At 38.9% G+C, this 14,026-nt stretch overlaps 1 protein-coding gene across 7 annotated transcripts in view; it reads left to right on the top strand.

The window, feature by feature from the left end:
* KMT2C (lysine methyltransferase 2C) overlaps nucleotides 1-14,026 on the top strand; it is a 195,193-nt gene that overhangs the window by 129,781 nt on the left and 51,386 nt on the right. For 5 of the 7 annotated variants that reach the window (XM_039380759.1, XM_039380760.1, XM_027727804.2 and 2 more), the window contains 8 exons: nucleotides 90-191; nucleotides 372-476; nucleotides 1,629-1,810; nucleotides 2,499-2,663; nucleotides 3,243-3,352; nucleotides 8,844-8,909; nucleotides 10,376-10,588; nucleotides 13,668-13,796. In XM_039380759.1, coding sequence (XP_039236693.1) covers nucleotides 90-191; nucleotides 372-476; nucleotides 1,629-1,810; nucleotides 2,499-2,663; nucleotides 3,243-3,352; nucleotides 8,844-8,909; nucleotides 10,376-10,588; nucleotides 13,668-13,796 — 1,072 coding nt within the window. The remainder of the gene's footprint in view (nucleotides 1-89; nucleotides 192-371; nucleotides 477-1,628; nucleotides 1,811-2,498; nucleotides 2,664-3,242; nucleotides 3,353-8,843; nucleotides 8,910-10,375; nucleotides 10,589-13,667; nucleotides 13,797-14,026) is intronic. The other 2 variants (XM_039380761.1, XM_039380763.1) reach the window with 2 other exon arrangements.

Raw genomic sequence — 14,026 nt, 5'->3', positions numbered from 1 at the left:
TCTCTAGCATATTTAGAGAAAGTTTCACCTTGTCTCATGTCTTAGAAAATGTGATGTGCTTGCTCTTCATGTTTTGTGTTTTTTAATAGGTCACAACTATGGATATTTCATCTAATAAAGATGAGGAAGAAAACTCGATGCATAATACAGTTGTCCTCTTCTCTAACAGTGACAAGTTCACTCTCCATCAGGTTAGGATAATAGTTATTGTATTTTAATTTTGTTTCCCAGCTTTTAATTAGGAAAAAAATGAATGAATGTCCTTGTTAGGAGTTAAATTATAGAGCAAGGTAACTGGCTTTTACAGGTATATGTTTTCAGAATGTAGTGTCTGGCACGTGTTGAAAGTCTGCTCTTCTCTGTCATTCCAGGATATGTGTGTAGTTTGTGGGAGTTTTGGCCAAGGTGCTGAGGGCAGGTTGCTTGCCTGTTCTCAGTGTGGTCAGTGTTACCATCCGTACTGTGTCAGTATTAAGGTGAGTGCTTTTGTTACATAAAAGAAATCATTTGATTACACTGTTTACATATTGTACTTTAATAGCACTATGCTGCCTTTGGTTTTGTGGTAATTAGGGGAGTCATTAACTTGTTAGATATTCATCAGCTAATGTGACCATTATTTGTATGCGACTTGTGAAAGACTTTAATTAAATGTCATTTTATAGTATGCATTGCCTCAAGAGAAATTAACCTTTTTGTAATTTCACAACCATAAATAGTGCTGATTATCCTGCAGTTGGTTAAAATAACAGTTTGAGATATAAGCTTGAAACCTAAACACAAGCAGAATTAAAAACAAAGAAAAAATTATACTGCATCTTCATTTACTGGGGGCATAAGGTTTAGTTGATTCAATTTGCCTGTTGGCTGTCAGAATTGACAGCAGTTGGAGTGGTTAATTAATACATTTTACATTCATTAGTCTAGGAGAGAATGTGTGAAAATTAAATTTGAATGGTATGAAATGACCTAGCAAGCACAAAATAAGCTACTTACTGCAGTGTATACACTATACACTCTTCATTGGTTATAAGTACATCTATGTAAAAGTGGGATTTTTTTTTTGAACATGTCACAAAACTTTATTTTACATGTACTTTACAAAATGCCATATGCGTGTTTCATGCAATTATAATTTGACTTTATGTTTATACGCTGCTCTTCCATTACATATTAACTCCAATAAGTTAGTTGTTTGCTTCAGATGACTAAAACAAACCCCAGCACTGGTTATTGTGGTCACATCATGACGTGAGATGATCAGATCTGTGACTGCTTGAGGAACCAGAATGTGCATAAGTCCCTGGGACCTGATGAGGTGCATCCCAGAATCCCGAGGGAATTGGCTGATGTAGTTGCCAAGCCACTCTCCATGATATTTGAAAAGTCATGGCAGCCAGGTGAAGTGACTGAAAAAGGGGAACATCTCATCCATTTCTAAAAAGGGTAGAAAGGAGGTAAAAAAGAGGATCTGTTTGATCCGTTCCTGTTTATTGAAGCTTCAGAAAGTCTAAGTGACAAACAGCCCCTTGTGTCCAGATGAGCATCCTGGGCTCCAGACCTTCATTTATACATGGATCACACTTCACAGAGCAGGTTTCAAATCATTTGCACCTTGCCATTTGCAGATTACTAAAGTGGTGCTCAGCAAAGGTTGGAGGTGCCTGGAGTGCACAGTGTGTGAAGCCTGTGGGAAAGCCACAGATCCAGGGAGGCTCCTCCTCTGTGATGACTGCGACATCAGCTACCACACATACTGCCTGGATCCACCCCTGCAGACTGTTCCAAAGGGAGGCTGGAAATGCAAATGGTGTGTTTGGGTCTGGGGTCAGAAGTACTGACTGCTGGCCTCTTCTGTTTCTCCTTGTCACTTTGTATTTGTAATGTCAGTTGAACTGTAATAATGTTTTAATTGTATCTAAGTCAGGTGTATTAAAGCAAACAAAATACTTTTGAATTGCTTCATTCAATTATCAGTTTATTAGGGAAACTGTTATCTCCTCTTGGTACTGCTTCTTCATGCAAAAAAAACCGCGTAAGCAGAGGTGGACAAAATTTTTCTTTTGAAACTCTTACCCCCCAAAAATTTCCAATTTACATTCATTGGAATGTTCATTCCAGTGTTCAGTTGGAAAAACGAATGGCTGCTTCACCAAATTGTTCTCAAAATAAAACCCTCTGAAAACCATTTGGTTTACTTGGGTGAAACACAAACAGACTAGACCTCTCACATGGTTAAGCCTCCAGATCTAAAAGAATCTGGAGGCTTAATGGCAACTGGAAGCAGAAACTCCTTTGACCCGTTGAGCTGTTGCAAAATCCCATCTGCCTGTTTTTGCAGTTTGAAGAAACTTTGTTAAAAAAGTATTATAAATGTTGTTAAACATTTGTTGTTAGACTAAGTTAAAACTTAATTACTCACCTTGTTCTAAGGAGAAGAGCCACAAAATAATCTTCCCGTGAACTGAAAGTAACAGATCATTTTGTCTGTTCTGCAGGTGTGTTTGGTGCAGACACTGTGGAGCAACTTCTCCAGGTTTAAGATGTGAATGGCAAAATAACTACACACAGTGTGCTCCCTGTGCAAGTTTGTCCACCTGCCCAATCTGCTATCGCACGTACAGGGATGAGGAGCTCATAATTCAGTGTAGACAATGTGATCGGTAAGGATTTCTAATATTTTACAGGTTTTTCCTGTTTAAGGCTTATTTTAATTTTTTTCCCCTAATGTAAAAGCATAAAGATGAAGGGAATGGTCTTGTGGTAATGAACACTGGATTATTGAGTCTCAGAAGTCTCTTAGTAGTTCATTCCTAGTTGTACCACAGACTTAACTGTCTGACTCTGGGCATATTAATTAATCAATCTGTGTCTCTTCCCCCGTCCCATAAAAATAAAACTAATTTACCTCACAAGACTATTGTTGGGAGGCTAAATCTGGATTACATTGTATGAAATGATGGCAGTATAGGGAGAAAATTATAATACTAAAACATATTTGGTCCGGGACATTGTTTTGTAGAGTTCCTTCCCATGAAGGGAAATAGATGGTCTGCTACTCCATATACACACCACAGTAGGGGGATGCTGTATATGGAGAACCTGATTCTGTGGTTTCTCCCTTAAAGAATGCAAACTAAACAACTACTTCACGTTTACTTGGACCGTAGGCTGATGTTTGGGTCTCCTAAAACACCACATATTTCCTTTAAATTGTATTTTTTCCCCCACTTAATTTCTAGATGGATGCATGCAATCTGTCAGAACTTAAACACAGAGGAGGAAGTGGAAAACATAGCTGATATGGGTTTTGACTGTACCATTTGTAGGCCATACATACCACCAACAAACGGTAAGGAGACGATCGAAACCAATGGCAGGATTGCACACTGCGATGAATAGGTTTGGGAATGTGTTACGGTTCTTGTCTCTGATGGAGAGTTGGCTCGTGGTAGAAGTAAGATTTTTTTTTCATGTTTATTTTAAGGGCCCTGGTGGAAGTGTCCTCAGCTCTTTCACACCCTCTAGTGATTTGGCTGCAAGGCCAGAGGAAACCTAATGGGGAATTCTGGGTTGAGTTATTGAAGATACGGATAAAGGACTAAAAGCATTTGGTATCTAAAGGGCAATAGGCATCTGACTCTGTCAAGTGCAATGAAGAAAGCCCAGTTCTCTAAAGTTACAACTGCAGAAGAATCTGAAAATTAATTCTAAGCAGAAAAAGGTTTTATATTTTGATGCTTTGAGGTTGTTTGAGGCAGCAGTACCTGTACCAACGGTCTGTGTAAGCATTTTTCCCCTCCTCCCTCGTGTTTATGCCTTTATGCCTTTTCCTCAGCTCTCCCAGTATTGAAGACCAGTGCTTCCCTCCCTAGCTGCAATCTTTGAAAGAACTGGCCATACTTTTTTGCTCAGGAGTTGTCACTTACTTGTTAACTAAAATGTATGGTTCCTTCTGATGAACTTTGCACTTCTCTGGACATGGATACCAACTGCCTTGTCAGTCTGTATTACAGTTCTACAGCAGTGGTACTTCAGGAGCTGAGGTTACTGCAACTTAAGCACATTTACAGCATCTGATTCCATGGGATGGTGCTGGTTAATGTTCTGTGAGTGGCCTGTCAGCAGTTACACTGGCCTATGACATGATTTATGGTCTTGCTGCAAGAGTGATATCCCAGGTCTGTTTTCTCTGTGTGTCAGCTCACAGGAGTTTCTGCTTCACTCTGCTGCTTTAACATTGACAACTATTCCCATTTTTAGCATAAGCTTATTAGTGTTCATATTAACCCTTTGTTGGGGTGTCATGAGAGAACAGTAGGAGGAAGATACAAGAACTAAGCAAATGTTTCAGGAAATATTCATATCCACCAAGAAGATGTAATATCCACCAAGTAAGATTGGCTTTCCTGATCAAGACTGAAGATTTCGTGAGGCATGTGCTCAAGAGGTCTGCCAAGAAAAGTTCAATAGAGCATCTAATGTCCATTTACACTGGCATGTCCTCATCCCAGCAGTAATTATAACTTACTGACCTGACCTTGGAGGTTTATATACTCCCTGATCAACTACACAAGGTGCTGGAACACTTCCAAGTAACCCATTTTTATCACTAATAGAAGAATGAGTAATACTTCTGTTTTTCTACAAGTCACTTCATTGCTGAGATCTACTTTCAAAAATTCAAAAAGAAGGATGTTTTGTAAGTGGAAAACCCAAGAAACTTACAGATAAAACACAGTCTTCTGTTTATTTGGATAATAAGCTTTGAGTACTTGAAGAAAAAAAGATCCAAGTAAGAAATACTCCTTCTTCCTTTCTCTTTGGAGCTGGCAGAGCTGCCTTTTCAAGATAATTAAAGCCCATGGTATGTGAGACAGAACAACTTCACAAGATGATATCAGAGATGTTTCATTTCCAGGCATGAGCTGTCCCCTGAGTTAGTCCTTCCTGCACATCTCCATGAACTCATGTTGCTTAGGTTTGTGTTCCAAGAAATAGGAACCAGACTTGCAAGACCTGTCAGGGAGTTACCAAGCTTTCTTTGCAGTTTTTGTCACCTTTTTTTTTTTTAAAGACAAGTTTGTCTGCTTATTCTTTCCTGTTTTGACTCAGTATATATAAAACTTCTCTAACATGAGTACATTTGCACAGTTGCATGTCTGAATATGTCCTTTGATGCATGTTCATAGAAATACCTGCATGTACTTTGATATGAAATGTTTTGGTCTTCCATTAATTATTCTAAAACTCCTTTGAAAATCTGCTATAACTTTTTGTTTCCAAGTCAGAAGAATTAGTATTTGATAAACTTAGACAGACAAATGTTAGTTGGCAGTAGAAAGCTTCTTAAAATGTACCACATTATGGGATTCTTACTGGGATGGTTCTTGCCCTTTACATTTGATGTATCGTGGATGTGTTGCAGGTGTTATTACAGGTTTTTTAACCACATTCTTTCTAGAAGAGGCAAGAGCCCCTTAACCCACGAAATTACCAATACATTGCAGGTTCACTGTGATTAAAGAATAAATGGTTCCAGTGTGTAGGTAAAGAGAATGAGGTTCCATTTTACTTTCTTCAGAAAATGGAAACTTTTTTAAATTTGTAAAAGCTCTTCCCTATCTCATCATACCTTATAATTTTACGAAGTGTTCTTCAGGAAACAAAAATAAAAGATCAAATAGTTTTTTTCTCTTGAACATACATAAATATCAAAAGCCAGAATGTGGTAAGATTTACTCCAAAGCAGTATACCAGAAACTTTCATTACTAGACTATTTTGAAATAATCATCTCTCGTCAGTGTTTCATGAGGTTCCTTCTAGTGCAGTTTCAAGTTATGTGTCCCCCAGTTACGTGTCCTCTGCCCTGTAGAACATTTTCTCAAATTCTCATGAATTTGAGGTTCTAACAGCTACTTTGGGCAGCTGCAACAGCTTTTTCCCTGTGCTGTAATTCCTGCACCTTCAGGAGAGGTGTGTCCGTCCCTCATCCTCATTCACTCCTGGACAAGCAGTTCTTGACCATGTGCTCATCACTTCTGCCTTTTTGTCCTTTGCCCTTGTACGTTCACGTGCCCCATCTGCAAATTTCATCCCTCCTCACCTACTCCCATCCTCTCTCCATCCAAACTCCAGTTTCCTCCTCCCTTGGTGCTGTTTTTGTTCCTCTGCAAACGGACCAGCTCTGCCTGGTTTTCTGTAACCAGTTACAGCTGATCTGGAGGCAGTTCCTGTAGCTGCCTTTGTGCAGTTATTCCTCCTGGGGCTCGAGTAACTATGCCCATGGATGCATTGAGGAGCTGGTATCACTTACTGATCCAGGGATGCTCAGCACTGCCAGTGATACACGTTGTGGCTGGAAGCCTCTGTTGTACCATATTCATTAAACTGAATTAAATTTTTCTTCATTCTGAAACCTAATTCTGTGTACTTTACAAATACAAGATACAAACCCAACATAATACTGTATGTTAAAAAATTACCTCTTGAATTTTTTTATTATTTGGGACATTTGTTATGTCAACTCTAATGTTCTTGTGTTACTATATTTACAGAAACATCCCTGTGTCATTCACACAGTTATGCAGGCACCCAATAATGAGTGCTCTGCTAGTGCTGTATTTCTACATCAACCATTTCTTATGATGGTTTCATTTCTTCCTAGAATTGTTCTTTTCTTTTACAGCCTTACAAATGGCAGCCCCTTTTCTTTTTGAAACTGTGGTTCTTGTGATCATATTGTATTCTGTGCAGTTATTTGTTTTCAGCTGAAACTGCTAAATGCTGTACAATATTCAGCATGTCTAAAACCTTTTGCAAGTAAGTTTAACAATTTTGGTTAAACTTCAGCTGAATGCCTCAGAAAGCACTTTTTTGTTCGATTTTTTTTTTCTCATTTGAACAGTCTTTCTCTAACAGTATGGTGTTTTTCTGCTATCCATTTTATTGATTTTAATCCTTAATCTGCACTCTAATTAGCTCCTTTTCTGGAAGTCTGTTTGATACTACCTTCAAACATTGGTTGTTTGTGCAGTTTTTGTGAGTGGGTCTCTGAAGGCCTCACCTTTGTCACTATCAGCTTGTTTATTTGAGCATTTCAACTCTATTCAGTCTCCAGAGTTAAAATTATTCACTATCTGACCTGGATTAGAAGAGCTCTCTGTTGTTTGACTTTTAAATAAGGATTTCAAATTCCCATTTAGGACTGTCTTTCTGAGTTTTTTGTTTACCTTAGATTCCAATTCAATAATTGCTCTCTCAGTTTGTCTTAAAACATCTTGTGAATTATAACCAATTAAATGAACAGATAATGTTTTATTCCACTTTGAGTAGTTCTTACAATCTGCCTTTTTTCTGTTGTTTCAATTCAGTGCTTTTGAGTATCTTCCATCCTGCAGCTTGTCCCATATTTTTTGTTTCCCTTCAGTTCCGTGCCTCTTACAAAATGTCATTTTCAATTTATTTTCTTCCCTGTCTTTTCCTCCCACTGTTGTGTATCACTTTTCCAGTAATTCATGTAGGCTTCTTTTGTTTACTAATTGCATGGAATATTGGTTTCCTCTAGATTATATCCTATATCTTAGTTACACCTTACATAAAACTTTTAAAGGACTGTAAATTTGCTTATATGCTTAGAAAGAATTCTGTAGTTTTCACATCCATTCTAAGTGTTACTTGGAAGCTTTTGTGCTTTTCCTGGTCTTGGCCCTTATTCCCATCATGTGTGTGGGGTGGTCAGCAGCATATGTTCACTGGTCTGACATGACACACTGAACCTCCCACAGCTGCTCAGCCTCAGCAGTCTCATCTTGTGTGGCAGACACAAAGTAAATACTCCAGGTGTTATACAGGTCTTAAATTCAGCATAAATAAGATTTCTAGGAAGAAAAAAAAAAAAAAAGAAAAAAAACATGGATAAACTTGCCCGTGTAGTAATGCTAACTGTGCCAAACTAACAGGTTTTCTGATTCTAGTTCTCAATGTTTGCGAGATAGAAGCTCCTAATTTTCACTTTACTTACTGTCTACATAATCTCTGTGAAGTCACTACTAATAGTAAAATTCAGTCTACACATCAGAGGTTAGTAAGCATTATAGCAGCTATGTAGTTAAGGCAGGTGGAAAGAGCATTTCTACCCACAGCAGCAGTAACCATGTGTAGTAGGACATTTTGATCATTATTTTTTCAGTCACACTGTTCCAGTACTTCCCCATAGCACACAAGCTGTAGAGTATAGATTGAGTTTCTGCTGTTCCATTTATTGATATTCTTATCTTGATTAAGAATTACCCTATCTAACTTCAGCCAGTCCTGTATCATCTGTTCTCAGATATATCAGCTTTCTCATGTGTGCTGTGTAAGAGACCTGACAGCACAGACACCTCTGTAATCTTGTGTGCAAAGCTGCCAGAGTGTGCCAGCCCCTCCTTGGGGAAATGCTGGTCGACACCCAGTTCACAAAGCCCTCCCATTTTTCATGATTAGGGCAGCAAAACCTGAACATCACGACTAGCGTAGAGGTTCCTTTCCAACCCAATAGGTCCAGTGTATTCATTTGCCCTTGGCCCACTAGAAGGAGATAATTTACCATTAAGTTCAGTGCCATTCCAATGCCATTCTTGGCTCCAGGAAGTTGGAGAACTTCAGTTTGTATCAGGCTTGTTTTTTAGTCACATCGTCTGTGACACTGAAAAGCACTTCATTTTAAAGGTGCCAGTCAATGCTGCCAACAGTATAAATTAGGGAGTTTAACGGAACTGTCTGAAGGAAAATTGATAGTTTCAGTTTAAATCAAGTCACCATTTTTAAAAGTTGAAATGATTTTCCTTATATTTTTCAGTGCCTTCTTTGGACTGTTGTGATTCATCAGTTGGAGCTCAGATTATTTCAAAATCAAAAGAACTAGGTAAAGAATGTAAATGCTTAATTTTTAATCATTTAGCATATTTTAAGGGTGTTTTTTTACATGAGACAAAAATTCCTTTTTTTTATGGTTTTATAACAGACAGCATTAACTATCCTTCAGTTACCACAGCATGCTTTCCATTTTTTTTCATTCTCTCTTCTTTCTTCTCTTTTGCCTGCCATACCTGCACTATAATAATTACTTTAAATTATGCTTTGATCCTGCAGATTTAGTTGCTTGCCTTAATATCAATGGTGATAACAGTGTGGCTGAGTCAGGCATGTACACAAATGCTTGCAGGTTCGAGCTGTAGGAGGACACAACTTTTCTGAATTTGTCTGGTTTGTGCTAGGAATTTATAATCTGGACAAGCCTACTCACAAGTCAGTTTTTGTAATGATACCACACAGCAGCTTCCATCATGGTAGGACAGCTTCCATCACTTTGAAGTTTTTTTCCATTTGATACCACACAAATGTAGTTCTGAGAGAAGGTTCTCCCCTCAAATCTTCAATCTGAAAAAGAGTTTATGAGATGTTTCTGAAACACACACCTTTTAAGTTCTGTATAAGAAGACAGTCAACTGGGAAGAATTGTGTTCAAGACCAGCTCTGTGATGTGAGATGTTACTTAAGAAAATATTTTTTGGTTAAAGGGAACAAATGTTATGATATTTGTATGTTTGCAAAACCTGCGTTATCAAATCGTGATTTAGTTGGCTCCAAGGAGCTGAAGCATCATTGCAGCCTCTTCATTATTTGGTAATTCCCTGAAAGTTCCCAAACCTCCACTTGCAGTGCCCCAGCGCAGGTGACAGAGCCTTTCTGCGTGGTGAATTAAGGAATATTGGAGCTTATCAATAGACTCAGCTGTAACAGAACACCTTGAGGAGGAAGCAGTCTGGCAGGTCTTGGGAGACTTGGGTTCTACCCACAATTTCCAATTTGATTTTGAGCAGCTCACTTGATAAAACTTGTTTTTAGTCTGCCTATTAAATAGGGCTGATTAACTTGTCTGAGTTACCAGGAGTTCTGGCAGAGTTAAGGTCATTAAGATGGTGAAGGTAAAGTGCTGAAGGCCGGATGGGGGCCCTGACTGAGCAGCAATGGGAACCCAAAGTAAGACTTGCACAGGTTTCTGTGAGTGCCAGTGATATGGAAATACCCTGCAAGGCACCAGTTTCCATAATGACATTGTTCTTTCTAATGAGTCCTTGATATAGGTTGTTCCATAGCAATGTAATGGATTGTTGCTGGATTTGACATCAGACTCTGGGCAATAAAGCTGTGACTGTAATGTGTAAAACAGTGTCAGATACCTCCGTTTTATTTAGACCAATTTCTTCACTCACGGATCAGCTCCATACATGTGGATTGTTAACTCTTATAAGTGCTATTCCTGAAAAATCTAAGACTTGTAAATTAAAGAGTTTTATATTGCTGTTATGATTCATTCAACTTTTATAGACCCACCGAAGACATACACCCAGGATGGAGTCTGCTTGACAGAATCCGGCATGTCTCAGTTACAGAGCCTCACTGTTACAGTACCGAGAAGAAAACGGACGAAACCAAAGCTTAAACTGAAGATTATAAATCAGAACAGTGTGGCTGTGCTTCAGACACCCCCAGATGCCCAGTCAGAACACTCAAGAGATGGGGAGATGGATGACAGTAGAGGTAGCAGTCTACTTTTGGCATGTCTTGTAGCTTGGGAGTGTTGCAGTACCTGTGTGTATTGCAGATATCCCTGGGAGTTTTTATGACACTGATACTCCTGTGTTCTGTACAGAATGTTTTATGGAAATTACTTGAACAGTAGCCATGGCTCATTGTTGTCCATTTTAGGGATTTTCCTTGGTTTTGTCCTGTTTATGGGTCATCCATCCTATAGGAAACTCACCTTTCTAAGGCTGCCAACACTGGAAATATGGGATGACTTTTTGTCTAATCCTTGGGTTGCACTGTGCACTCACTGAGTACAAGTGCATTTTGAGGCTCTCAAAGTTAGTGCAAGCACTGTTTGAAAGTGGTAACATTGGCTCAGCAAAGCTGAGAAACTGGTGTTAAAATAAAATCAAATGGGAAAGTGGATTAAAAAACTCTTTTCTGAGGGTATTTCTTTTTTTTCTTAAAGAAACAAGGTGATCTGACTTGAGAGTCGCTGATTTGGGCTAATGCTGGCCTATCCAAACACACCCCTGTGTATGGGGACAATGTTTCAGTCAATGGTAGAATGCCTTGGGAGAGTTCCTTCCACTGCAAGGCTGGACACAGAGCAAGGATCCACGTGTCTCAGTGTCACCAGTACTTGTCTCATCTGTTTCCCTCACAGCTGAGCAAGCACAGCAGCCACAGCCAGAAAAGACCAAAAGTGGGAGACGAGAGTGGGAAAACCACATAGGAGCAGCCAGGCCCTTCAAATCCCTGCTCTTCAACACTAGAAACAGCAGCCAACATGGTGCAATCCCATTCTCCTGTCCCCTTTGCCGGGGTCTGGCTGTGCATCCTGAGAAGTGTGTTGGTAGAACAGGTGTTAATCCCTGGCCTGGGGAAAGGCTTAACTTCAATGTGTGAAAGCCATTGCATTAGTCATGCAGGTGTCTGTTAGGGGAGGAACAGAGGCACACAGACACCCCACCTTCCCACAGCCTAAAGTGCTTTCTGTTTATGCAACATCACCTTGGTGTTAGTCAGATTAAATGTCAAAAGAAGCTTTTTTTAGATACAGAGAGTGTACTTGAGATAACTCTGTAGTTTAACTGTTTCAGTGTTAACTTGTTGAATAGAAGTATGGTTCCTGTTGTTTGATTAGCACGTTCTTACTCTCTGCTGTTGACTGGAAGTGTATTTTTTTATAATAGCTTCCCTTTATTTGTGTATAACCTTTAAAACAGTTAACTACTTGTTTTTCTTTCCCTTCTTTCAGTAATCACAGGGTTTGGTACATTACCCCAGCAATACACAAACACTGAAATTTCATCTCATATTTTCTTATACTTCATCAACTGGGTTGTTAAAAGTGAAAAAAAAAGCTTTTGATTTTGATTTGGAGACATCAAGAAAGAGAACTAGGCCCTTACATTGTTCTTTTTCATTGGCAATTATCTTTACTTTTAAAAATGTGTTCCTGTTTTCTATATAACTTTGTCTGACTTAATTATCTGCTCGTTGGCTTCTATCTACTTTTCAAGTAGATAACAAGATACATAGATGTGACAGCAGGGTATGAAAGGGAGAGCCAAGGCTTCTACAGACTTTAATTTGAGTTCTGATCACCTTTCATTGCCTTTTTGAGAGTTAAAGCACATTCATGTATGTGAAGGCAACAGCACAGCAAGTACATGGTAGATTGGGTGGATTTCCTGGAAGCTCTGTGTGTGTAGAGCTCTGCTCTGTAGAGTGGATTGGTGCCTGTTCCCTGAACATCTGGAATTTTTGTATGAGCATCAGGATGAATAAAGCTGTGCCATGGCTTTGACTGGAGTAACACAGTGTAGTAATTCCAGGGAAAAAGGAATAACCCTTACTTAGATTCTGACATTCCAGGTGGAAAAAAAAGAGGCTTTATCTGAAAAAAAAACGAGTTCACGGTAATTTTGTTACCATCTCATTTTTAGGCTTTCATCAGGTTCAGCATTTCATCAGGTGTTCTACATTTGAAAGTCCACTTGAAAGTTGAGCTTGCTTTGGGAGCTTCAGCTTGGTGGCCTTTGCCAAGCCACCAGCTTTGTTGGTGGAACTCAGCAAGGTCTTTCACAATGGGAAGTTCTAGTCCATGACTCAACGTGTGGAAGAGCGAGGGATGTAGTTCTACCACAGCAGAAGTGGTATGAAAGAGTCCAACTGTCTCTTATAACAGTATTTCTCCCTCTTACAACTGCATGTGGTTTTAGACCATGTAGAATTATACACCTAAACCCAAAGCAGGAAATCAGAATTCCAATATCTTTTCAGGGGTGAGAGTATATTTAACATTTCAAAAGCTTTACAGTAGAATGAAGATGTAAGGTCTTTTGGGGGGATATCAGGAAGAATTAACTCCCTCTTTCTTCAACACCAAAGGCTTTTTAATGTCAGCATACTTTACATCTGTTTCTACCCTTCTTTCCCACAGAATATAAACTCTAACTCTGAATTACAGTCTTCATCTTCCAGGCTGAGTAATTCCTTTGGGCTGAATTTTCTATTACATAAGTCCAATTCCTCTTCATAGTAAGTCTGCTTTCAGTCAGTCACACGGCTTCAAGTCATGAACGCTCTAAACTAAGAGTCATTAAACATTACTTTCCAAGTGCAGGCTGCAGTTTTTCAATGTCTTCTCAATTAAAAAAAAAAACAAAACAAACCCTACCAAACAGAACTGAAGAGGACAGTGAACAAAAGGAAGTATATCTTGGTAAATTGGTTCCATATTCCTTGATGTATGGTTACAGATTGCTCAGACACTTAGAAACGGTGATGGCACAGGCTTCTGAAGAAGGCAGCAAAACATTTCTCATATTCACATGTAGTAACTATAGCATTTATTCTCTGGCTTTGTCTCAACAGCATCTCATAGGAAATGTGTGTATATACTGGCTCCTTGTGTAGAGATAGAGTGGGTTTCCCAAGAGTGTCCAGAGATTATCTGTCACCCTTCAGAAAAATCTCAACCGTTCTCAATCAGTTTCTCAGAAATCAGTCAGATGTAGAAACTGTGGAAAAAATACCTTCTTCCCCTTTTCAAGTTAAAGTTACCATTGCCTCTTTTCTGCAGAAGGTGATCTTTTGGATTGTGATGGAAAATCAGATTCCAGCCCTGAACGGGAAGCTGTGGATGATGATACCAAAGTGGCTGAAGGAGCTGATGGGATTAAAAAAAGGAAACGAAAACCATACAGACCTGGTAGGATATAGTAACTTCATTGTGTATCCACAGTGCCCCTGTTGTTAGTATGCTGTCAGTTGTAGTATTTCAAATCTATACCTTGTATTGATTCTTAACTTGATAGGAAATTGGACTGTATTTGTGTAATTGGTGAAGGAGAATTTTTGTGTGTGTATTTATATACATCTGGCAATATTTGAATTTCAGAGAACTTTTTGCAGTTCTCTTATTTTCTGAAATACTCGATA

This window comes from Pipra filicauda, unplaced genomic scaffold (genome assembly GCF_003945595.2).
Source record: "Pipra filicauda isolate LSUMZ 115617 unplaced genomic scaffold, ASM394559v2 scaffold1_size10287979_pilon, whole genome shotgun sequence".
NCBI lineage: Eukaryota > Metazoa > Chordata > Aves > Passeriformes > Pipridae > Pipra > Pipra filicauda.
Note: the sequence above shows the minus strand (reverse complement) of the source record. Positions and strands in the feature narration are given on the sequence as shown.